The sequence below is a fragment of the Aulonocara stuartgranti genome (assembly GCF_965226115.1).
Source record: "Aulonocara stuartgranti genome assembly, chromosome: 17".
Taxonomy (NCBI): Eukaryota; Metazoa; Chordata; class Actinopteri; order Cichliformes; family Cichlidae; genus Aulonocara; species Aulonocara stuartgranti.
The window spans coordinates 29,945,271-29,971,046 of NC_138953.1; the positions used below are offsets into that span (position 1 = coordinate 29,945,271).

General features: G+C 41.1%; 1 protein-coding gene across 3 annotated transcripts in view; it reads left to right on the top strand.

Annotated features, from left to right (window-relative positions):
• Positions 1 to 25,776, top strand: part of plxna4 (plexin A4) — a 255,363-nt gene that overhangs the window by 152,250 nt on the left and 77,337 nt on the right. For all 3 annotated transcript variants that reach the window (XM_082509992.1, XM_082509991.1, XM_082509990.1), the window contains exon 5: positions 5,757 to 5,857. In XM_082509992.1, the coding sequence (XP_082366118.1) occupies positions 5,757 to 5,857 (101 nt within the window). The remainder of the gene's footprint in view (positions 1 to 5,756; positions 5,858 to 25,776) is intronic.

The following is a 25,776-nucleotide window of genomic DNA, read 5'->3' on the forward strand; positions in this document are numbered from 1 at the left end:
AGTAGTGTGTGTGAGAGCGTTTCAGTAATAATGTCCCTTACGGCACCTCATAAACATGTCTTGGTTCTTGCAGTAACTATGTACAGTAATAGGACAACATTAGCATCCATCTTTTTTCGCCTTATCCAATTTGGGCTTGTTGGGGTGTTGAAGCTGTCATAAGGCGAGAGGCAGGGTACACCCTGGACAGTTTGCCAATCTGGTGCATGGCTAATAGAGAGACAGACAAGCATTCATGCTCACTGTAAATTTAGAATTGCTAATTAACTTAACATGCATATTTTTGGCCTGTGGGAGGAAGCAGAATACCTGGAGAGAACCCAAGTAGACACAAGGAGAAAGGCCCTAGCCTTGATACGAACCCGGGACCTTCCTCGGATGAGGTGGCTGATATGATTTTGCTTTTTGCCCTTAAACCTTGGTTCCAAATTTAAGTAAGCATAAACTAAACTGTTTCAAGCTTGTTCACCTGCTTTTTTCCTCTCTTTGAACGGAGGGCTCACTGTCTTTGGAGTGATAGGATAAATAAAAATGATTGATTGTAACAGAGTCATTTGTCTTAAGCTGACAATCCTGACAGTGCAATAGATGGCTTTGTCATTTAACCTCTGGAACGTCAAATGAAACCAATATTGAACCTGCAGCCACTGGCCCGCTCTGTTAGCTGAGTTTGTGATATAATACCATTGTTTGGTGGCTGATGGATTGAGTGGGACGTCGGCTGTGATGAGGCAGTGGATCGTTGACGTGTCCCTCGCTTCATTTGACTTTAACTTCATTTGACTTTAACGCACCTTCATCCAGCTGGAGGTGCGATACAGAAAGACAAAAAAAGGAAGTCACACTGAAGCAAATGAAGCATCAACTCACATTCTGCGTTAGAAGAGAAGAACATTCAGGATTTATAAGGCGAAGTAAACAAGAAACAAAATGCTGCTTGACCACTTGGAATAAATGATCAGTAGCTTTACCCTGGGTGGGTGTGGGTGTATTTGAGGGGAGTTGAAAAAGCTTGAGTTGTAAACTTTAAAACAATACAGATGGTGGCATGCACACTGGCACTGCTTTGCTTTCTTCTGCTGTAAGAAGCAATACATCGTTCTCAAATGCACTGCAATGTGTTGGTTTGAAAATAACCAAAAAGCACCACATTACTTACATTTAGCACATTATTTCTTGTTAATTTCACTTCCCAGCCAAAAGGATTGCCAACACTGTGCTGAACTAATGAACAAACTCACACCAGGGAAGGAGAAAAAGACGAAGCTAGCCGGGAGGAAGAAGAGAAAAGATAAGAGAAGTTCAGTGTGCCCTACAGGCTGTGAAGCAGGATTGGGCTATCACTTTAATTTCCCTCTCTCTGTTCATTTGGAGTGGTTTAGTTTAGCTGCAGGTGGAATCCCTGTTTAATTACAAGTGGAGTGGGCAGGGAAAGAGTGGGATAAAGAGAGGAATAGAGATTAGGCTGAAGAATTAGTTGATAATAAAAGTCTCTGCCGATTTAATAAATGATCACTTTCCCCATTGCAAGTTGACTTGGATGCCCCTGGCATTGTGTAAGAAGAAGGGGAGTCAGAGTAAAAGAGGGAGCAAAGAAAAACAAAGACAGTCTTTCCTTAGTGGAATGATTAAGGTTTTAAAGTAAAAATTTGAAGATGCAAAGGCCCCCACCCTGACACCCCAATTCCCTTGATACCCATCTTACACATATAAACTGTATATATAATTTGATGCCATTGTGCCGCCACAGTAAATGATCAAGTGCGTCTTCATCTTCCTCCCCACACATTAGGGTATCAAGTACTTCTGTGATCTCTGCCTTTTTTAAAAAGCACGATTATGTTCAGCAGCCTCCATCTCTCCCTATTGTGAAAGGAGGGAGAGTGCAGGGTGTAATGGCTGTCATTTACTCACCTGAAACACGGAGGGAATTATAAATGCCATGCACCCCATCCTTTGTATTTATCCCTGCTGATATGATAGCACGGTCATAGTGGAGAGACTGCGAGCCGTAATGGTCGTCTCACTGGCAAAGCCCACGAAGAAGATAGCATGAAATGAATGTGATATCGAGATGAGAGGGACAAGGGGTGCATTGGGTCGTTTAGCCACCAAATCCCTCAATTTTTTGATAAAAGAGGAGACAAAAGTATTGCTCGCTAAAGTGTGTGTGTGTGTCCGATAGAGGAGCGAAGCTCTGGAGAGATGATGAATGTATGATCTTACACACCTCAGAGCATCTGAGTGACAGAGACAGACAGATAGAAACAGAGGGAGAATGAATGATATCAGGATGTGTGCTCTGGAACAGAGGAGCCACATCGGCACCCATCATTTTTGCCATGCTCTGAATGGTGGTGTGTGTTTGCCTTTGTTTGTGTGTATGTTTTATCTGTTCAATAAAACCATCTCCCCAGATGCAGGCATCTGAGGCGTTGATAGGCATCAGGAGGTTCATTCCATTATAATCGAAGTTTAATTCCATGTGAGGTTTTTTTTGTGTAGGTGTATAGTTGTGGGCGATGTGTGTATCAGCATATCTGCCACTGATGAAGTGTTAAATTGTAAAGATACAGTGGCATCTTTTGCTACAGTTCTGTCTGGGTGCTTAGTTTCTATGGCAGATCACAAGGTGACAAACCACTTGATGGCGTGTCACGGCCACGTAGATGACATAAATACGCACATGCACCGGCAAAGAGAAATCGTGCTTTCATATACTCTTACGATAAGGCTTTTTGGAGCTGAAATCCCACTATAGGCTATCACAATGGCCTTTCTCTTTAGTGACTTAGAGCTTATTTTAGCTGGCAGTGGGGCGAGGCAGTGCTGGATTGCAGGAGGAGGTGCAGGCCCGGTGGAGAGTGACAGGAAAGCAGGAAATCTATCTCGCAAGATGCACCGTGCAATGACGATCAGTGTTGAGTTTGATCATGTGCACACACCATTTCTCCACTATCTCCCCGATTCCATCTCAAACTCATTCTCTTTATCTACCTAATGCAAATACGCCTCTACACAGTAGGGAGGGCAAAAAATACTAGCTATTTTTTTCCCCCCAGAGCAGACACAAGCTTAGCACACAGAAGTGCTTTGTCTCTAATCTGTAATAGCAAGCTGGATTCCTCTTGACTTTGACAAGGAAATACGCCCCCTCTGAATTTATTCAGCTGTGTGTGAATCTGTTTTAGAATGTGTGTGTATGTGTGTGTGTGTGTGTGTGTTTGCAAGCGAGTACGCTATTTATAGTACTTGCAAAGATGCATAAATGTCGCGAGAAAGAGAAGGAACAATGCACTAGTATGTTTTTTTAGAGTTTCTCCGTCATGTGTCACTGCATGACTCCAGTAGTACTGTATGTGGATGTCTGTGGTTCTTGTGCATCAGTGTGCATATGTCTTGAAATATGACTTCCACCATCAGCGTGAGCAAAACTGTCTTGACTTGTGTGGGGGGTTTTTTTTATTATTATTATTTGAGAGAGGCTGTCAGGCAGAGATGTGCTGTGTGATAGTCCAACAGAGAGAACCGCCGTCAGTGGCAGGCTGTGCTTTAGAGATACCACTAGGCACAGGCATTTCTGATCTCTTGTTACATTCTGTCATGCCCTACATTGCATGGTTTAATTATGGTCCTTTTCATACCCTCAAATATGGAATTTAGTCAGTAAAATGTGCTGCAACGACATGTATAATTACATCTCATATATCCAGAGGTACACAGAGAGAGAGCAGTATGCAAAACAGTTTGATCCTCAGTTCATATTGTAGGTGGTTGATTTAAGACCTAAATTACATCAGTACTCACCATGACTGCATTAGTATTTGCAAACAGGGCATTAAATCCATGTTTTCTTTAGCAAGTTGCGCTTGAGCTGACCTCTTACTCAAACTTCTCTATCTATATTTTTGTAATTCTTTTTGCTATAAATGTAATGTCTCTCAGGTATCCAGGATAATGGGTTTGAGTATTCAGCAAAGGTATAATAAGTCTATTGAGTATTTTGATGTAAGACTTACTTTTGTCCTCTCCATGATACATCTTCAGTGAATCACTCAAAGAATCCTTAATAAATATGCACTGGAGAATCCTGTAATGGTAAAGGTGTCCTGGCCCTGCCCCTGAAGAGCCAATTAAAAGCTGAACAGGGCACCATATGAGTCAGTCGTGTTGCACATGACACATGCAGCCCATAGATTCAATTGTGTGATGGCAGCCATACCTGTACTTGTTAAAAATAGCAAACATGTAGGATAGAATATTATTTTTCTTGTCTAATCATATTCATAGCATGAATTAGCATGACATTTGTGGTTTAGTTTGAGGAGTCGGTTAATGAATATAACAGATATGACAGCATGCATTTTTATATCTCATTGGACATTGCATCTGTTTTAACTGTCTCCCTTTTCATTTAAATAGTACAATAATTGCTTGGGGGTGTTACCAAAGTGACTGCCAAATTTTGAGACTTTCTTGAAACTAGGTCCAGTGGTTTAAATCATACCACGGATGTATACTATCGCTGGGTGACACACAATGATAGTGTAGCCTTCTAGTTCCTTTATGTTAAGTGGGTTTTAAAATAAAAGAAACAATTTTTTAAAGTTTCATGTGAGAAAAAGTTGAAGAAACTCAACTTGGATGTTAAAAGCAAAAACAAACTATTTGTACCTTTCTTCTAACAATTTTTTTCCACTGTTTTTTAGTAATTCCAGAAGTATGCAGGCACACGTGCACCCTTTTTACCCACATCGGTCCAACACCGACGATTTTGTCTCTCTTTCTTGGCTGTCATCACAGAGCAGCCTGAGTGACAGCGGTCATCTACCAATGACGGCTCATTTATCAAAAGTGCCAGCAACACCTATTATTGCACCATGCAGTTACCATGGAGACAAGAGGAGGGGGACAGCCCGAGATCTACCTCAGCTTTGCCCCTTGTGCTCGGTCACTCATGGCCCATGCCAATCAGTGCCAGTCAATGCCACTTTGAATTGGCAAGGCTATACATCATAATGGATGGACGGCTGTCCCAAGTGGCCAAGTTTCCCATATGGAACGAGGTCGATTGGAGCAACGGGGGAGCTGTCGAAAAATAACATTTTAATAGAAATCGGTCATGAAACTAAAAGAATTTATGTGTCTATACAGTATAGTGGGTAAAACTAGTGCTTTAGATGGATTTGTTTTTCGGGCTGTTGCGTAAATCAAGATAAAAGGAAGGCTTTAATTGAATCTTCCACATCTTCATGATGTAATTGTGTTTAATAGAGACAATTTACAACTAGCATAATTGTTTTAATGATCATTTTGTGTTGATCTGAGTCATCCTAGATGGAAACAATAACTCTGTAACAATATATTATATATTATGTTTTCAGTAAAAGGCGTTACTATCACCATCACCTCTGCACCTACACTTACCTCGACCATACAGCAGACAGATACTGCTAATTGCAACAGCAGTATTGCTGATCTGAAGAAGCTGTCTATGACACCATTATCCAAAGATTCCTGCTCACTGCACTTTCTTATTTGATGTCTTGAAAATGTATCATTATGTCTCTCTGCCAAAACCTGAACACAATGTTTCTGTTTTGTTTCAGAATATTATATATCACTTTCACTAGTTTCAGGCCCTCTCTGTGTCTTGTGGTAATGTTCTCCTTTTGGTATTTCTGCTCATCCTCGCATTATTCATGCAGCCACACAGCTTTCTGCTGTATGTTAATGATATTTGTATCTCATTGCAGCTGTCGAGGATCCCAGTGGAGGCGTGTGGTCAGTACACAACCTGCAGCGAATGTCTTGGATCCGGAGATCCCCACTGTGGCTGGTGTGTTCTGCACAACATGTAAGTCCTGTTAGAACTCTCTCAGACCTAAACACACATGCAGTTCTCTCTTTCCTGCTTACCCCTGATGCATACAAATACTGTATTTGCTCAGTTGCTTCTCTTTCATTTGTTATGCCTCCAACATACCAGACATTTTGAGGGTGTTTTGGGTTGTTAGACTCCCCTACCTCTATGTGGCGCTTTTCCATCCTTTGCAGTCTTTTAGCTTTTAGGGACACCTGAAGCCAGCGCAGGCCAAGTCTCAGATTGCTTTCCTGGGGAATCAGCTTTTTGCCAACAACCCCCCACCCTTTAGATCCATTACCAAACCTAACCACTGGCATTGTTTACTACCCCTGAAACTAGAACCTGGTGAGAGCATAGATACTGGTGGGCACTGCCAGTGGGCACCAAGCCCAGTTGACGCTAAGCAAGTGATAGCTTCTTTTATTGTAGAAAACTGTTGAATGACATCTCCAAGATTAGTTCATTAAAAACAAATGATTTACTTTTTCTTGCACCCTGTTCCCCTTCGTCTTCTCTTTTCTTATTGCTCCTGCTTTTAAGACCGTCTCCCTCATTGTTTCCTTGAAATGCACAAGCATGCACACATAGATAAGCACAAATTCGCAAACACCCCAGCTGCTGTCAAACCCTTGTCCCTCAAGATGGGAGGGAGATAGTGCTTGCTGTGGGCAGGGAGATTTCCCACTCCACTGTAAATTGAAAATTGGTTTCTTGTGTTGGTTCTAGCCCTGGGGTAGAGTGTGTGTAAATGTGCGTAGGTGTGTGTATCAGTGAGACTGAGTACATTTAGCACCTTCATCCCTGCTGGCACTGAGAGGACACAGTGAGGGCAGGGTAGCAGGGTGAGTGTGAGAGGAACATACTGAAAGCTGCAGAGAAGTGAAGATGGACAGATGAAGGGAATAACAGATGAATGGCAAGGTCATAAAGAGAGAGCTAAGGGAACAGAATAGTAAAGAATAGATACTGGCAAATTCTAAGAAACACTCAAGGTATCAAGGATATCATGACATATTCAATGATCAGGGAGTGAGTGTGTCTGAAAGGCGGGCGAAAAAAGTATCTGTTTGTGCAACAGAACATAAGAAATAAAAATAGAGGATGCACATAGGATGCAGCCTGTGAACACTCATTTGAGCGCCACATATTAGAAGTTATAAGCAAGGTCACACACATATAGTAATTCCAACCATACATTTAATTTCTATCACGATCACCAATTCACTATGTGTGGTAATATGTACTGTTTAAGTATGGATTTATGTGTGCTTACAAACCCATTAAGACTTTTCGTATCCTAACAGTCAGAGGAAATGGGTGGTTACAGATTGGTCTGTCACACTTAGCCCTTTCAGCTCACCTCTGTCTTAACACACACATATAAGCCACGAATGCTCACACACAAGCCCTTGTTGCTTGAGAGTTAGTGTCAAGTCACCGAAAACAAGAATAGAACCCAAAGAGAGCGAGAAAATAACCAAAGTGCCTCTTGAGTCGATCTCAGGTGTCTAGACGTTTGACCATCACAAGGGCAGGAAAAAGAGATTACAGGTGTGCTGCGTGCATGCGAGTTTGTGTTTGGTGTGTGAGCCTGTGCGGACCTATCAGCACTCACACATTCTGTCTGTGTGTTCTGAGCCCTCTGCTATACACTCTCTTCACCCATGACTGTATTTCCTCCTGCGCGTCCAATCTCATTGTTAAGTTTGCAGATGACACTACAGTGCTCGGACTTATATCCAACAATGATGAGACAAACTATAGGACAGAGGTGCAGAATCAGAATCAGAATGGGTTTATTGCCAGATGTTGAGGTTTACAACATTAGGAATTTGCTGCGGTGCTTCAGTGCAAACAATAAGAATTAAAGTGCTATGTAGAAAGAAAGATATGTGCATGAGATATACATTAGATATATACATGAGAATAAGAATTAAGAGTGCTACGTAGAAGGATATATACATGAGTGCAGGTGGTGATCAGTGCCAGACATGAAATGATGCAGTGACACAGCGTAGGGTCATGTGTGAGTGGCGGGGACAGTCATGTGGTTATTGTTCATGTGTCCAACAGCAGAGGGGAAGAAACTGTTCTTGTGGCGAGAGGTTCTGGTGCGAATGGACCGGAGCCTCCTGCCTGAGGGGAGCAGGTCAAACAGACTGTGTCCAGGGTGGGAAGGGTCAGCTGAGATCCGGGCTGCACGCCGCAGTGTCCTGGAGGTGTACAGGTCCTGCAGAGATGGGAGTCTGCAGCCAATCACCTTCTCAGCAGAGCGCACAACACGCTGCAGTCTCTGTTTGTCCCTGACAGTGGCTCCAGCGTACCACACGGTGATGGAGGAGGTGAGGATGGACTCGATGATTGCGGTGTAGAATTGCATCATCGTCCGTGTTGGCAGGTTGAATTTCTTCAGCTGCCTCAGGAAGTACATCCTCTGCTGGGCTTTCTTGATGACGGAGGTGATGGTGGGCTCCCACTTCAGGTCCTGGGTGATGGTGGTACCCAGGAAGCGGAATGAGTCCACAGAGGTGATGGGGGTGTCAGTCAGGATGATGGGGGGGAGTGGGGCTGTGTGCTTCCTGAAGTCCACAATAATCTCCACTGTCTTCTGGGCATTCAGCACCAGGTTGTTGTGGCTGCACCAGGACACCAGACGTTCAACCTCTCTCCTGTAGGCAGACTCGTCCCCGTCCGAGATGAGTCCAATAACGGTGGTGTCATCTGCAAACTTGATTAGCTTGACAGACTGGTGGGTGGAGGTGCAGCAGTTGGTGTACAGGGAGAAGAGCAGAGGAGAAAGAACACAGCCCTGAGGGGAGCCGGTGCTGATGGTCCGGGAGTCCGAGACATTCTTCCCCAGCCTCACGTGCTGCTTCCTGTCCGTCAGGAAGTCAGTGATCCACCGGCAGATGGGATCAGGCACATTCATCTGGGAAAGCTTGCCTCGGAGATGGTCTGGAAGGATGGTGTTGAAGGCAGAGCTGAAGTCCACAAACAGGATCCTGGCGTAGGTTCCTGGGGAGTCCAGATGCTGCAGGATGAAGTGTAGGGCCATGTTGATGGCGTCGTCTACAGACCTGTTGGCTCTATATGCAAACTGCAGGGGGTCCAGGAGGGGGGCCGTGAGGGTCTTGAGATGGGAGAGAACTAGGCGCTCAAATGACTTCATGACCACAGATGTCAGAGCCACGGGTCTGTAGTCATTTAGTCCAGTGATCCTAGGTTTCTTGGGGACAGGGATTATGGTAGAGGACTTGAAGCAGGCAGGCACATGACATGCCTGCAGTGAGGAGTTGAAGATGCCAGAAAACACTGGGGCCAGCTCGTTTGCACAGTGTCTGAGGGTGGCAGGAGACACACCGTCTGGGCCGGGAGCTTTCCGAGCATTCAGACTCCTAAACTGCTTCCTCACATCTGCTTCATGAATATGAAGAGTTGTGGTCGGAGGAGGTGGTGTGAAATCCTCTTTTGTGTGGGGTGAGGGGGCGGGTGTTGTAGGTGAACAGTTTGAAGGTGGTGATGGCTCTATGGAGGGGGGAGAGGTGGGGGAATGAGTGTCCAAAGTGTCTCTATTGTTGGGGTCGTTGGAGGTGTGAAGGCTGCCTGATGGCTCGTCAAAACGACAGTAGAAGTCGTTTAGGGTGTTGGCCAAGAGCAAGTCGTCAGTGGAGTGGGGGGTTTTAGGCTTGTAGTTGGTGATATTCCTAAAACCTTTCCACACAGAGGCCGAGTCATTCTCTGATATCTGCTGCTGCATCTTCTCAGAGTGCTGATGTTTGGCAATGTCCACTTCCTTAGTGAACTTATATCCAACAATGATGAGACAAACTATAGGACAGAGGTGCAACAACTAGAGTCATGGTGCCACGACAATAACTTGGTCTTAAACACCAAAAAGACCAAGGAGATCATTGTAGATTTCCGGAAGAGGGGTCATAACAACCATCTGCCTCTCTTCATTGGCAGTGAGGCGGTGGAGAGGGTGAGCAGTTTTAAATTCTTGGGGGTAACTGTGACCGAGGACCTGTCCTGGGGCAACCATATCACCTCAGTTGTACGGAAGGCCCAACAGCGCCTCTACTACCTGAGGAGACTGCGGAGCGCACACATTCCCAGATCTCTGATGTTGAACTTCTACAACTGTGCCATCAGCAGCGTTCTGACGTATGGATTTCTAGTGTGGTTCCCCAGCTGCACCAAGGCCGATCAGCAAGCACTCCAGCGGGTGGTGAAGGAAGCTGGCAGAATTATTGGAACAAGTCTGCCAGAGATCAGTAATATCTTCCCCACTCGCTGTCTGAGGAGGGTGCACAGTATCCTGCGGGACCAACATCACCCTGCGCGCCACCTTTTCCATCTGCTGCCCTCAGGGAGAAGGTACAGGTCTATACAGGCCAGAACATCCAGACTGGCCAACAGCCTGTATCCACAGGCTGTGAGGCTCCTGCACTCTCTGCCCCCCTCTCACGGACAATAACCATATCCAACTTCTTAATAGCAATGAACTGGTCTGCATTGGTGCATCATATCTTTATTCTCTTCCCCCTCCTGCCCCCCCCCCCTCTTTCTTAAATAGATAACTATCATATCTGATATCATATCTCACAGTACAATAATATTGAATGGGTTGCATTGTTGTATTTTGTCATGTTTCTCAGGTCTTTGTCTGAATTTCTACGAACATTATTGCTAAGGATTGTCTTATTGCATTGGAGTCACACTGGGTTAAATATGTACACTTGGGTTTTAAGGGGTATTTATTATTTTCTTCTTTTTTTTGGGTTGTATGGAAGCCCCAAACGCAATTTCATTGTTCTTGACAATGACAATAAATAAATAAATACTAAATACTAAATACTTAGACAGCCCGGTAGCACACAGCCACAAAATGTAAAATGCACAACCCATTGGGACTGATCGACCACAGGTTCACCTTTCTCAAAGTCCATCCCCCTTACCCAGCATGTGAATTCTTAACTTGGTCCTGGTGTAATTGAAACCCCCCCCGAGTTCCACCTCGACCACAGGGTAGACAGGACTTTATACTCCTGCCACAACCACTGCTGTTGTTTTATTAGCCCGTTAATTTATTTATTGTATAGCTCCCTAATTTACCAAATTTAGGCCTCAGCACCAAGGATAACTTCATATTCTTTACATTATTGCTGTGTTTTTTTCCTAACCATTGAATTTTTTCTTGATTATGTTTGAGAAAATTGCAAAACAAAGTTTAATAACAGACTTGTAAACTTCATGTTAAAACAATGGAGGATGGATGTAGCTGTTGAGTATATTTACTAATTCACCACAGACAACTAATTACTGACTGCTGTGCATGGATTGTGCCGTCGCTCATGCAAATATGCGTGTGTAGATACAAATGCATTACACACCATAATACTCTGTAGTCCACATAAACATGTTACTTTTAATGGTCTCTAGAGGATAATTGGAAAATAATTATGTGTCTGGAAACATAAAAATCCACTGAGATGACATGGGCTTGAAAATTATGCTTTGAAGGTCCTGAAGCATGTATGCAGTCTGTTAATATTTGTGTATGTATCTTTCCACTCCTTCCTACCCACTTTATTTAATGTGAGGTCAGTAGTAGTGCAAAGCCATTAACAGGCTTGATTCACAGCTTGATAGATAACATCCCAGCAGACCTCCAAAAAGAAAAAGTGTTTACACAGACACATGGCCAATCTTCACATTTAGCTGTAGTTCTCAGTAAAATGTAATACTTTCTCGAGAGTATTTTTAAAATGTCCTTTTTTCCAGTTTTCTATATTTTGAATAGTTGTTTTGTATGGCCGCTTTTCAATTATCCAAAACAAAAAAGGAAGCTTTACAAGTTAAACAGGCTGAAGGATAAAGAAAGTGGGAGAACTAGGGTTTATTTTGCAAGGTAGCATGACTGTTAGCCTGTCCTTGTTGTGTAGGTCTGGTACACTCATACACAAAAATGCACACATGGTTGATCCAAAGCACTTTTCTTCAGGCATCTCAGCAATTGAAAGCTGAACTGTTTGATATTCGGAAGACAGAAATGTTTAACGTTTTTCTTTTCGTCTTCACCCACCTCCGCTTTGTCTTGGCTGAACCATATTTCTGTTGTAACACAAAAAAGGAACAATTATTGATGGATAGCTGCATGCAAGAGTCGATCAGTGGATTCTGAACATAAAGTACTGTTGCTCAAAGAAGTAGTTTAGTCGAAAAGGACTGATACGTTGTTTACTAAGTATACAACAGCTCAAAACTGAACAGTAAAGCTTGCACATTTTCAAACACATTTTCTAATTGTGAAAGCTGTTAAATAAAACCAAAACAAGCCTGTATAGCTTGCAACCTTCGCCTATCTGCTTGTACGCGGCACATTTACTAAAGTAATGATTTAACGACAAGCACAAAATCCTCCATTTCCCTCTGTGACTGGTCACAAGTCCTGCTCAATCATAGAAGTGATTAACCTAGCATTATGACATGAAGTGAAAACCAGTAAGCTCCGTAAGTGAATGACAACAGTTTAATGATGTAAAGCCTCAGGAAAAGTCTGCAGGGAAAAACATAAATATAGGAATATAGAGCTTGTGTGTTTGTCTGCCTTCACACTCAATGCATCGCTATCCTGTGAAATGCTTTTTCCTGGTCTGGCCAAGCCTGAAGATATTTTTACAAAGGATGAAAGCAGGCACCTGGCCTAGTACACTGACAACAGACCAGAGACTTGAACACACATAGCAAAGGCCTAATAACATATAGCAAACGTATAGCAAAAGGGCCGAACCAGGAAGAGCTCAGACTCATACACGGTCTCCCACCCACACTCACTTTGTGCTGGAAAGAGGGGTGTTCAGTGGAAGGATAGCAAGCGGTTCCTCTTCAAAAGTGTTCTTCCAGATAGTTTGTTTTTCCAATCAACCTTGAAATCACCTCACTGGTCCGAGCAAAAGCAGAATTGCAAGCTCTCTTGCTCTCTCTCACTCCCTCACACACACACCCACACTCTCTCTCTCTCTCGCTCTCTCTCTCTTACACACACACACATACACACACTCCTTCTCTATCAGCTTTGCCTTTATTTACTCTATAGATCGGTGAGAGGAGCTGTTAGAGAGAACACCAGGGGAAGAGGAGAAAGGCAATCAATATTACAGGAGAGGAAATCAACAGGAGTGGATGGTGCACCTGGCTCTGTGTGTGTGTGTGTGTGTGTGTGTGTGTGTGTGTGTGTGTGTGTGTGTGTGTCTGCTTCTCTGATAGCAGTCATTTCCTTGACATACACTGACCATTTGTTTAGAAAGACAAATATCTTCAATAATTACTCACATGTTTGACTTTGAATGCACACGGCTGCGTGAAGACATATGCTTCCATTTATCCTACTATTTGCAAAATCCCTTAAACCCCCCTAAATATGTTTAGATCCATCAAAATTTACATCAGACACCCCCCTCCCTCGCCCCTCCCAGCGGGGAGGGCTCACTAAACCTTGAGCCTCACCTGTCAGCTAAACAGACTCGGCCGTCTCATGCCATCTTCTGCCAAGATGCAAAACGTATGCTAATGCCTGTCAAACTCAGCAGGTGAAAGGAAAGTTTTGAATCGAAGCAGCTCCTCCTTTTCATCTTTTTCTTTTTTCCCCCCTACTCTTTTACCATTGACATTGAATACCACACACTGTCAATCAGGGGAAAGCCTCCTACAGAAGAGTGAGCATATTATAGGCTTCCTGTATCCATATGGGCAGAAGCAACCATAAATGCATTCCTACATGCATGCATTACATGATTTATTCTACGCTGCAGAGTGAAAACATTTCACTTTCAAAACAAGTCACTTTTAAAAAGATTTATCTTTAAATGTCAGAATTTGACAAATTAGTCGATACTTGTTATATTCAACCGTGTTTACACTGTTTTTTTGGTACATGCTAGTCTGATAGGGCTTATTAAGCTTTCTGTTACTTCCATCCACACACCAACCCTTCCAAGTAAAGCAGAAGCACTTCTGCAGGGAGCCAATATAACAAAATGTTACAGCCACGTTGTGGTTATGTTACCCCCTGTAATGCCAGTCTGTCAGCTGTCAGTTTTGTAAGTGGTTAACTACGCTGTCAACACGCCTATCGTGCATGACAGCCAGACAGATTGGAAACCATATTTGGAGAAGTACCATTGTCAAAATGAATGTCATCATATTTGGCATGGATTTTGAGAATATCACACATTCCTCTGTGATATCAGTGTCAATTCGAGACAAGTCGTGCTAATGTTGAGATATCTTCACATTAATAATTGGTTTGACATATCTCAATCTCTGCTTTTGGCTGTGATATTGGTAATATTCCCAGAGCACTGAAATCACTCTCTCCTTGTCACTTTTCTCACTTTTTCATTTTCTTATTCTCCTCCTACTCTTACCTCTTTCCAATATCACCATTCAAATTACACTCCATCTCCAGCAGAGTTATCATACACTATATTCTTCCTGGGCACGTTCGTATGTGTTACCGTTACTTCCACTAGTCCATTTACAGTGTGCATTTTTTATTTATTTATCATAATTTTAAATGTGTTTTGCTCTATTTTACATTTTTATTTTTGCATATTTTTGCCCCTTTGATCTGTGTCAGGTGTGAGTGCACTACACAGTACGATGAAAAAATCTTGAACAACCCTTCACTTCTTTATATTTTGTTTCAATGGAGCAAGACTTCCTTGTCAGTTTTAAAGTGGTGTTGTTCTTCAGCCTTTCTGCTTTTTCCATCCATTTTCAATCCAGTCCTTGTGCCTGACTATTTGAAGGGGATTTTGGTTTTGGGTTTTTTTTAAAGCCACTTAACACTCACGTATGAATCATTCAAGCATAAAAAAGTTGCTTAATTCAAGAGATGAATCATTGTTATTTCCACACATAACAAACAACTTTGCAAAGCTATTTTAAATTGTATTTAACACATTGTTGATACCAGCCTGTCACAAAAACATAATTTGTTCTCAGTTGCTTAGTTAAATGTATATATATTTTTAGATATTTTTAAGAAAAATATTTCTCCTTCTATGCACCGGTCTTTCTGAATTAGTTGTTTGATACTAATTTAGTTATTAAATGACCTTAGATAACATTATATGACAGGTATAAAAACATTATTGCACTAAGAAGGTATTCCCAAAGCGTTTTTAAACAAAAACTAGAAGTGCCAGGTCTAAAAAACGATCTACAGCAGTTTTAAAGTAATTTCCTTAAGAAATTAGGAAAAAATGCAACAAAGACCTGACACAGGTCCTAGGAGATGCAACTCCTTTCAACTGACCCATCTACTTTTCACTGAAGCCTCATTGAAAATGGTCTCAGTGGAAGTGTGTCTGTCAAGAAGCCCATTATAAAGAAGGGTAACCGGGAGAACAGGATGAGGTATGTCAAATTAAATAAGAATTGGATGAAAAATCAGTGACAACAAATTAGAAATTTTTAGTTCAACCATCGTCAATATGTACGCAGGTCAAGAGAGAGGTACAGTGAGTTTCTACAGCCATCTGTGGAGGCTAAAGACTGTCATGGTTCGGGAGCTGCATTTGAACCAGTGGTCCTGGAGCTCTTGTCAAAACTGGTGGAATTATTAACGCAAAAAAGTAACTTCAGATTTTGCTCTGCCATGTAACACCATCGAAAAAGTATCTGATTGGCAATGGCATAAATTTTCAGTGTGACAATGGACAGAGCCCAGACCACAAAATTATTGAAGCAGTGTGGGATCATCTCGACAGAGAACAGAATAAAAGGCAGCTAACATCTAAAAAAAAGGTTGAATGTCCTTCGAGAATCCTGGAGAACTATTTCTGAAGATTACTTGCTTGTCTAAAAGAGTTCAGGCTGTATTGAGAAACAAAAGTCATCATACCAAATATTGTTAACTAAAAAATTGTTTACATTTATATATTTGAAACACTATCCCCCCAACAGCTTGTGGGGATAGGTTAATTGATTAATCCAAATTACCCATAGGTGTGAATGTGAGCGCGAATGGTTGTCTGTCTCTGTGTGTTACCCCTCCGACAGACTGGTGACCTGTCAAGGGTGTACCCCGCCTCTCGCCCTATGACAGCTGGGATAGGCTCCAGCACCCCCCACGACCCTGAAAAGGATAAGTGGAAGCGGATGGATGGATATTTGAAACACTAGTTTCTAGTTTACAAATATTTTTAAATAAATCACTGCATCTGTTTCTAATTTTGTGAGCAAAACATAAAGAAAAATCAGAGATGGCTTGGGATTTTTGCACACTAATGGGAATGGGAGTAGTAATGTCATGCTTCTGGCAATAGCCAGATGTCATGTTCTAGCTTATCAGATAAGATCTGTCAGTACAACCAGTAGTAAATCTCTACAGGTAAACTGTGATTATACTGGGGCACCCTAATGAATCAGTGGACCCAGATGATACTGCTACTAAAAGTGTCAATTTGCTTGAAACTTGTAAAGTTTTACAAGCCCACAACTTATATTGTCTTTGGAGTACCACTATGTTTCATAGTAAATGAAGGATAACATAAATCTAAATGCTTCTATGCAGTTGTATGCCAGTGTCCCACAATCACGTCTCCATAAACAGTTGTCTAAGATATGTACATGTGTTTTCTTTGCAAGCTCCTTTGACAACATATGTACAAGCTTATTAGGCTGATACAAAAAGTTCAGGAAGTCATTAGTAAACACAAAATGGCTGATAAAACTTGCAAGTCATGCTGCAAGCTTCTTGCCCCTTCAATCCTTTGTATTCCCAAGACATCTTTGGTGCTGTCAAACGAATAACCTTTTCGGAGGGAAAAGCTAATTGGCAGATCCGTTGAACGTTTTTTTTCTCTCTGTCTTTCTCCCCTCTCTCACCCACACATTAATTCTACACCACCGCTACCTGTCGCTGTGTTCACAGCCATCCATTACCTCAGTATGCTCATTACTGTGGTATGCCACACTAATGCTAATTAAACTGCAGTGCCACAATTAGCATGCCGCCATAGACTCATTGTGTTTGGTTGCAACGACCACTAACCTGCCCCTGGAGGACAGCTCTAAGTGCTTTGAAATATATTGTTAGCAGGGACAGTGACTGTCAACACAAAAACAAAGTTTTTGCAATATTAAAAGGCATCAAATTTAGCAGTTGGCCTAACACCTTTAAGCACCTTTAGTTGCAGTGTTCCCAAGATCAAGTAGGCTGAAATTCTATTAATTCCAATACATCCCTTTATTCTTTTTTTTACAACAGCAGTGGTGTTATGCAGTCTAGTCTCTTTTAGGGTTGAAATCACAAAGCAAGTCTCAACGTAATATAATGTGTCCCATGATAATGATGGCACCATGATACAAATATTCAGGAATACTCAATATACTCTAAAACAATTATCCAATGTGTCTCCTGGTATCTGTGTAATTGGAGATGGAAAGGCATACAAGAAAAGATGACAGTCAAGAATTATTTGATTATAGCACTGTGGTGTCAGTGTCTGTGACTGTGCGTTAACACTATTATGTAATTCATATAATGTCTCACATCTAATGATTTGTGTTCCCCCCGCTGTCTGGAAATTATTGGATGAAAGCGTGTAGAATGCCTGCATGCTTTAAGAACAGTATTCAATATTTGGCACCAGTTTATCCCAAGAGGAAGTAGCACAATATATGAGGTGCATAAAGTTGTGCTGTTCTCCATGTGCCTGCACTTCTGCTTTTTTAGAAGTCCCGTTTCAGTCATCTCAGAATTCACAGAACTTTTTGATTATGCCTATGAGGTGTATCTATTTTGTGAATGTGCTTGTAAATATATTTTGTACAGCTAGAAGCTAACTGAGAGAAAATGGAGTCTTTATAAAATTCATCTTCTGAAAAGTTACTGTATGAGCATATCCAGTCATTGATAGACCTCCAGTGAAGGGAAATGGCTAGAAAGTCTTATTCTTGCATCATATAGATATAAAGACGCCAGCTATTTGAAATTTGTTTCAATCACTTCTTAATGCACTGCTAAGATCAGTGTTTAAGAAGTTGTACTCAGTTTGTTAAAGTCCTAAAGATGACTTGACCAACTCTCAGAGTATGTATGCAGTTGTTTCTTTGATCTTGAGATTCTTGGATCTGTGGCATTGCTCTGATGTCTGTGGCCAGGGGAGGATGGCCACCCCTGTGTATGGGTGACTGATTTCACCCCTCACCTCTTGGTGGGTGCGAAGGGAAGTTGAGGGGAAGGGAACAAGGCCAAGAAGTGACAGGGGCATCAGGACGGAACGGAATTCTGCACATCCCAGTTCCCTCTCAACTGTCACCATCATTGTGTGAAGACACACACACACACACACACACACACACACACACACACACACAAACTAATCTACCTAACCCCAACACACATCCGCAAGCAAGCACACCCACTTTTAAGTCAGGACCATTGCTCACTGTCACCTTTTGTCACTCTGCCACACACAGGGAAGCACAGACACTGGGAAATGGACATAAACACACCCACATAGTGGTGAAGGTGTCTTGCCTTTGTCTGGCAGAGCATGAACCAGACACAGGAACTGACATAAGACTGAGAGGATTGAATGAGAGACATGGCAAGAGTCAAAGGAAGTAAAGATATATGGTGATGTATTCCAAGTGATGAGGTAAACTGAGGAAGGGAGAAAGAGGTTGATTATAAATTCACAGCGAAAATGAGGAGGGATTAGGAATCTTCTGGTTAAGTAAACGAAACTCTGTAAGCAGGTAATCTTGATGAGGATGTGAGGGTAAACACACACACTCACAAGCACACACACTCACACACACACACACACACACACACAGACCATATGAGAGATCACCTCTGGGGAATCGTACTCAGGTAAATCACTTCACATGTCCCGTCACATAGCTGTTTCTATGGCAACAAGAGCTAAGTCACAACATAATAACCTTGTTATATAATCCAACGGTAATCCCTACTGATGTTTCAGCATTAGTGTCACCAGTGTGTTCATTTCAAATCATACATTGAAAGGCTGAATCGCTTGATCTATATTTAGTCTTGATATATTAGGTGTAATTAGCTGATTTTAGATGACTATATGCAAAAAAATTGGTGTATTTGCTATCCAAATTTGGGATTGTGGGGTATGATTTATTTTTTTACTCAGTAGTTGAGCCATATTTTGTGCTCTTTTGTTCATGCATACCTCAGATGATGAGCGTGCTTCTCACAGTGAACAAAGCCAGCTATTAATATGCGGCATGGACTAGCTCCTTGTTAGCTCAAATTCAGACTAGGCAAAAAGGAAATGTTCACAGTAAAGTATGAGATTGTGTTGAGAATATGCAATAGGCAAGACCATTTCAAAAGCTGTGCTTTCTGAGATGTATGACATATTTAAAATGAACCCATCTAGTTGTTTTGTCAATGTCCCCAGTTCGAAACAGCTTTGTGACCGTGAATAAACACACCTTAACACCCCAGGCTGTATATTGACTGCCTGAATCAACAGTATCATATGCCCCTATCTATAGTTGCACACATGAAGGGAAATAATACAATGTACTGTAGATAAAGATGAAAGCTGAGTGCACTGTTGAAACTCCATTGAAAACAACCATGCTGTCCCCCTTAAAGGGAAGTATGAAGACATCAACATGGAACCTAAAACATGGAACCTCTGGAAATACTGTAGATGCACAGCAATAGTAAACTAATGCGTTTCTTTGTCTGGGCTTCTATCTTATGAATGCCAGGTCAAACTGTGTTGATGTAGTAACAGGACAGTGATATGTGAGCCATTTCAAAACTGTTCCCTTTTAAATCCATCGCGTACTTTATTCCATCTAAAGTATCGCATTTTCTTTGCTCACTATGGGTGCTTAAAGATGATAATCATAAGACTTCCAGTGACAAAGTAAAAAAAATATAGGTTTAAAAAAGTATAACATTACTAATTAATTACTTGGTTTCTGCCTTTCTCACATGCACTCAGCTAACCAGCATACCTGGTATGGTCTAATGGCATTATCTGGACCAGGAGTCACATCAAACACGATTAAAACGACAGCCTAATAAACCTGTCACAGCATGTCACCACCGCCTGTTTCTACCAGGGGACTGTTTGTTTGTTAGTGTGTGGAAGTGAGAGAGTAAGACGTTGTTGCCGTGTCTTTTGACTACTGCTAAATTTGCATAGCACTAAAAGTCATGGCAGAGAAACAGCTGCTCGTTGATGCCCGGAGGCCAGGGCTGATGCTGCCAAATCTAATCACCGCCTAGTGCTAGCATCTTTTTTGGGGTTTTTTTGTGTTTTAAGATTTATAGGTTGTTGGAGGAGTTTGAGCTAATGACACCCATTTAGAATATTGGTGACGTCAGCCTCTCCTTTCCTCACTTTTGTTTTCCGGTCATCCATCACGAATTACATTTGACGCTATTATAGAATTTAATATTGCAGCGACTTTATATCCAAATTGTAAGCTTTGTGAGCACTTTGGTATCACGATGTTTAGCAAAAATATTTTGTCATCAGATAGTCTTTGGTGATCACATATTAAAGCATTTCTAACTGTTTACATATTTACGGTATGCAGTTTATATATACTTTAATAGGTTCTTTTAAAAAAAGTCTCATACAGCTTAAAACCTGTGCAAAGGAGCAGTCTTACTGTATAATTTTCTACTCAGTTGGTGTTCTTGCACCAGTGGTATGCAAAGGGGATAGCTCAGAGATTTCTAGACCTGGGGCAGAGATTCTGCAATTTCTGTGTCTTCAAGTATGGCCTTATAAAAGACAGATTGTGTGTGTGTGTGTGTGTGTGCACACATGTGTGCACACAAACCGGTTCACAAACCGGAGTAACAGGGTCATGGCCAGTGGGCCAGGTAATAACTCTCCCGCCAGCCCCTTCATGCGGATTTCTGCTCTGAGGACCACCACTCTTAATGATAGCAGGAGGAGGTACGCTTACTCTTGTGTGTGTTCATGTGTGTTCAGCTGCGTTCGTGTGTTTGGTCACATGTGCAAGTGTGAGATGTAGCCACCTTAAAAGTTGAAGTGTCATTTGACTGAATCACTGTGACATAGCCCCTGCTCTAAGGTACTTTATATAGGCCGAGGCTATTAGTATGTATAGACTTCTATATGGTGTCTGATGATGCATGGTTAGCACAGTAATTGGTTTTTAGTTGGACTACAGAGTGCCTATTTGTAGGGCATTGAATCACCACAAACAACAGTTAATATAACAAAAAACTGTGGGTAATATATAACAAATCCTATCAAATTTAAGTATTTTAATTCATAATAAAGTGGCATTACAATGTGCCTTATTTAATGCTTTAAAGTACAAAGGAGTATTGTACACAGTTGATATTACCTACCCATTGTGTTTTTGCGATGACATGACATCAATCATGTCACCTTTTTAAGCTAAATGGTACATGGTAAAATCATATGCATGTCATTTTAATTCATCTCCTAGTGTTGACTATGTATCTATTTTTCTGGCTTGTACGCATATGTTGCATACAATACTGTAGCTATGATAAATATTTTGTGGTGAAATGTATTGTTCATAAGGTTGTCTTGCTTTTAATAGCTGTGACAGCCTCACCAACAGTTGCCAAAGCTAAAAAAAAAAATTCCTTCTGTGCCCTTTGCCCAGTCTCTCTCTATAATTGTGTCACCTTATCAAAGGCTGGGAGAAACAAGAGTGCAGATTAGTTTTCATTCAGGGCCCATCTAATCCTTTCAGCTTGTTCTTTCATAACGTGTCATTGCCAGTCAGTCAAACAGCTCTTCACAACAGCAGTGTTTACTATCCAAATGAATAGATGTTGGACGTCTAATTCTCTGGGGAAAAAAAAAGGGAACAGATAGCCCGAGTCAAGCTTTTTATGACTGCTATTTGAAATCTAAATCGCTTTGATCTCGGGGGTCCTCTAAATGTTCTATTCTTTGATGTTTACAAAAGGGTGAGATTGTTGCATATTGTTACAAATGATGCAATCTTTCTTTCCTTTCAGGGTCCGCGTGGAACGTAATTGAAAACAATTATCCAGTGCTTTCCTCTGATAATGCCCATCACTTACATCAGTTAAACCATGTAAGGCATTATCTTAAACATCCTTTCAGTAAAAACCCAAGTCGCCAAATGGCCAGATAAATTCTCCCCTCTCCCGGCATGGACATAGCCAATGTGTGTAGCTATCCTATGCTTTGGCTAGAGATTCAATCAGGATGTAAGACCATTTGGTAAATGAAAATATTCATATGCATCTGTTAACTGGTTACCCACTAGCATCTCAGTAGGATTCTCTGCTGGGAGTGAATAAAATAAAAGGAGGTTTTATTTAATCAAACTAAACAGAGCATTGGTATGCATGAATTGTGACTGTGTGCTGGTGGAAGATGAACCATTTGATCTGAATGTTTGCGTGATTGGTGGGTGACATTGCATTGTGCTTTAAGAAAATGCTGATTCTAGAGCGAGCCTGTGTTTTGTTGGTGTATCCCTCCACCATGCCAGTGATCTCGATGAACACAAAAAAATGAGACATCAGCTCTATTGCCCATTATTAGGAAGGTAGATTAAAAAATCGGTAGCTTCCCTCTTCTCTTGAGTCACTTTCTCTGCACTGTTGAACTCAAACAGAAATTATTTGACCCCTTTGTTTTTGTTTAAACCTGCTCAGCAATTCTGTGACCTTAAGACTCTGAAGTGCAGATGCAATATACAGTTTCTGCAAGGCCAGAGAAAGCCAAAGTGAAACTGTTCTAGAAATTAGAAACACTCTTGCAAAAAGAGACCTTTTCTTTCTAGTTCATCTTGTGATTTAGTGCGTACAGTTTGTTTAAATAGTAGCTTTACAACAAACAATCTTATAACATTGTCTTTGGCAACATTTATAGACCCACACTTTCCATAAACAGCTTAACAGAAGATCAGTAAACAAGTTGAGGGATGTTGAATAGCTTGGATACATGTCTGATGATCTACCCAAAACCAATTTAATCGTGACCATGAAAAATATTTTCAACATTAACAGAAGCTATTTCAGTTTACTCACACATTATAGATAGGGCTACTTATGAATAACCAGAAAAATCAAAGTAAAAAGTAAATATAGCAGGATTGTTGTGATATATAAAAAACAAAAGTGTTCTCAATTTTAAGCATCTGTTTACATCAAACGAATAGCATCTCATGCAGATGCTATTCATTGAAGGAAAACTTTACAGGGCTGAAGGCAAAAGCAAAATGTTCACTTTGACCAAGGTGAAAGTGACTTTTCCCTTCAAAGTCCTGGAAAAAATAGAATTCTCCATTCCTTCTGTCTTTTTATTTTTTCAGTTTATTAATAAAAGCTGGTAATCACATGCAAATGAAATGTTACAAACCTCCTGTAAATATTCTTAGTTATGTTTCAGTGAGCTATTACCTTAACCCCAGCTGTTAAATAACGAAGGCAGGCATTTAATTGCTATCAAACTATTAGAATAACAGCAGTCACCATGAATGAAACTGATCATCACAAAATGATGGATAATAATAACCATCTTTGTGTGTTTTGTAGTGAGAGATAAGGTGTTGATGCTGTGTCGGTCAGGCGGTGATGTTTGAGCTGCGGTATTTCAACACCTCTGCACTTTTCTTAGGACTGTCACAAAACACATAATCCTGAAAATAAATGTAATTAAAAAATGAATTAATTGTATTCATGTTTTTAATCACTGGCATCATACTTTACACATGACAACAGATTTGATTTACTGGAATAATGTGGTCTTACAGAGTACAAATACTTATATGTATTCTATATTTCTCTATAGGTGTGAAATTAATCTATAGCAGATTAAATTCAGTGAGTCAGGATATTTTTTTTTTTAATCCATCTTCACTGCACATAACAACCAAAACAAATTGCCCCCTGTCCACTTTTTAAAGTAGAGGATCATACCTTGTCTCATAATCCTGTATTAACAAGTCCCAGTCCAGCTATGCCAGGTCTTGTTGTTGCAACCATCCACTCATACTGCATCATTACGTCTTATAACTGCATTAAGATGCGTTATAAGTCCTGCGGATGATAAAACATCAGCTGCAAATCTTGGTAGATGTGAATATTGGACAAAAATAAACAATTCAACGAACACATAAAAAGAAAACTGTAAAATTTGAAAATGTTATTCACTGCAAACTCAGCATTTACACATCCTCGCATCTTGTCCTGTTTACTCTGTTTCATTCTCTTTACTGTTGTGTTCCTACATCGTCATCATCCTCGCCACCACTGTCATTTACAGCAGCAAGAGTCTCATAAAGATGATGTCATAAATCTGGGTCATAATAAGGTTCAGCAAGGGACAGCAGATATTTATCAACCCTGAGCTTATCCCTCATAAATCAAAATGCTACTAGGGTTTGTTTTATTGGTCATTTTGAAAAGTCTGGTAACTTTTTCTGCAATGTTTTCACTGTAACTGTGCTGTAGAGATTGGAGTTACTATATTATAGAAAAGAAGAGGGGGGGGGGGGGAAGGAAGATCAACAACTCCAGATGTAGGTCGGTCAGTTCATCTTCAAGGATGTGTCATTTGTGAGAGGACATCTAATTCCTTCTTTGAAATTTTAAGGAATTGTTCTATCTGTTGAACATTTTCTAAATGTATTAGGCCTGAATTGAATTTAGTAATGAGGCAATCATGCATAGTGATGATTCACTTAAAGAGATTGTGCCAGTTAATGTTAATAATGCAATACAGCCAGCGATTTTGGCATGAAATGCATGTTTTTCTACCAAAACACAATGTACCGTGACACTGTTAAGGAACGCACACAAAGACAAACATCATTATGGGCACAAAAGCACATACAAAGCAAGTATTTAGAACCTTATTTCCAAAAAAGTTGGAATGCTGCTTAAAATATGAATCAAAACAGAAGCCAATGGTACGCATGTAACACTATATCTAATTTTGAATGTTGCTGCAAAGCTAAAACTGCCTGTCCAATATTGTGTTGCTTGGTCTGCAGCAATGTTTACGTGGGTGGTATCTGTCAGAGTACAAAGTAAGATCCGCATAATGCCAGAACCCAAGGTTTTCCTACAGAACTTTGCATGCTAATGAGATGATCCACGTCACGCACCGCACCTATCAGCACTTTTAATGTCGTGGTTGATCAGTGTTTGTCGGTGAAAGTGTGCTTTTTTTTGGCAGGGGGGGGTTATGTGGGTTGTTTGCCTGGGGGGTTACTTATATGATGCGGCCTTATTAAATCAGTGCTAGAAGAGGAGGCACAGACATCAGTGATTGAAAAGCACAAAGGAACCTGAAGCGATTAAACCCCTACTCAAACCAGCTTAGAAGGGAAAGCTTCACAGAAAGCCAACAATGGTTGCATTCCTTTAAGTCGTGCTTCTCTTGTGCTTTCTTTTCCACACTCTCTCTCTCTCTGTTTCTCTCTCGGCAGCGCTCTTTACCCCTCCTCCTGTTCTGTGCCTTTCTCGAACAGATTATTTCTTTTCATTTTCTTTGTCTGTCTTCTTTGCAGCACGTTAGGCCGCTTAACTTTACAATGCTCATGTCAGGTCAAAACCCACCCTCCTTCTGTCTGTCCAATTCAGGAGAAAAAAGCCTCTTTCTGCATAAGGTATTACTGTATCTCAGACGTCAACCACCTCGAAAGTCTTTCTTTCATTCGTTCATTAAGGCCTCTTTCTTTCTTTTCAGCCTTTTATTCCTCTAAAGGAGTTTTAGGGCGCTCTCTGGATTTTCCAGGTTGTTAATTGCACAGAAAGTTTTTGTCTGAATCAATAGGGGATTAAACTTGAATAAGTTTATGAGGGGATTCGATTAGAACAAGAGCATGTGGGTGTTTGTGTA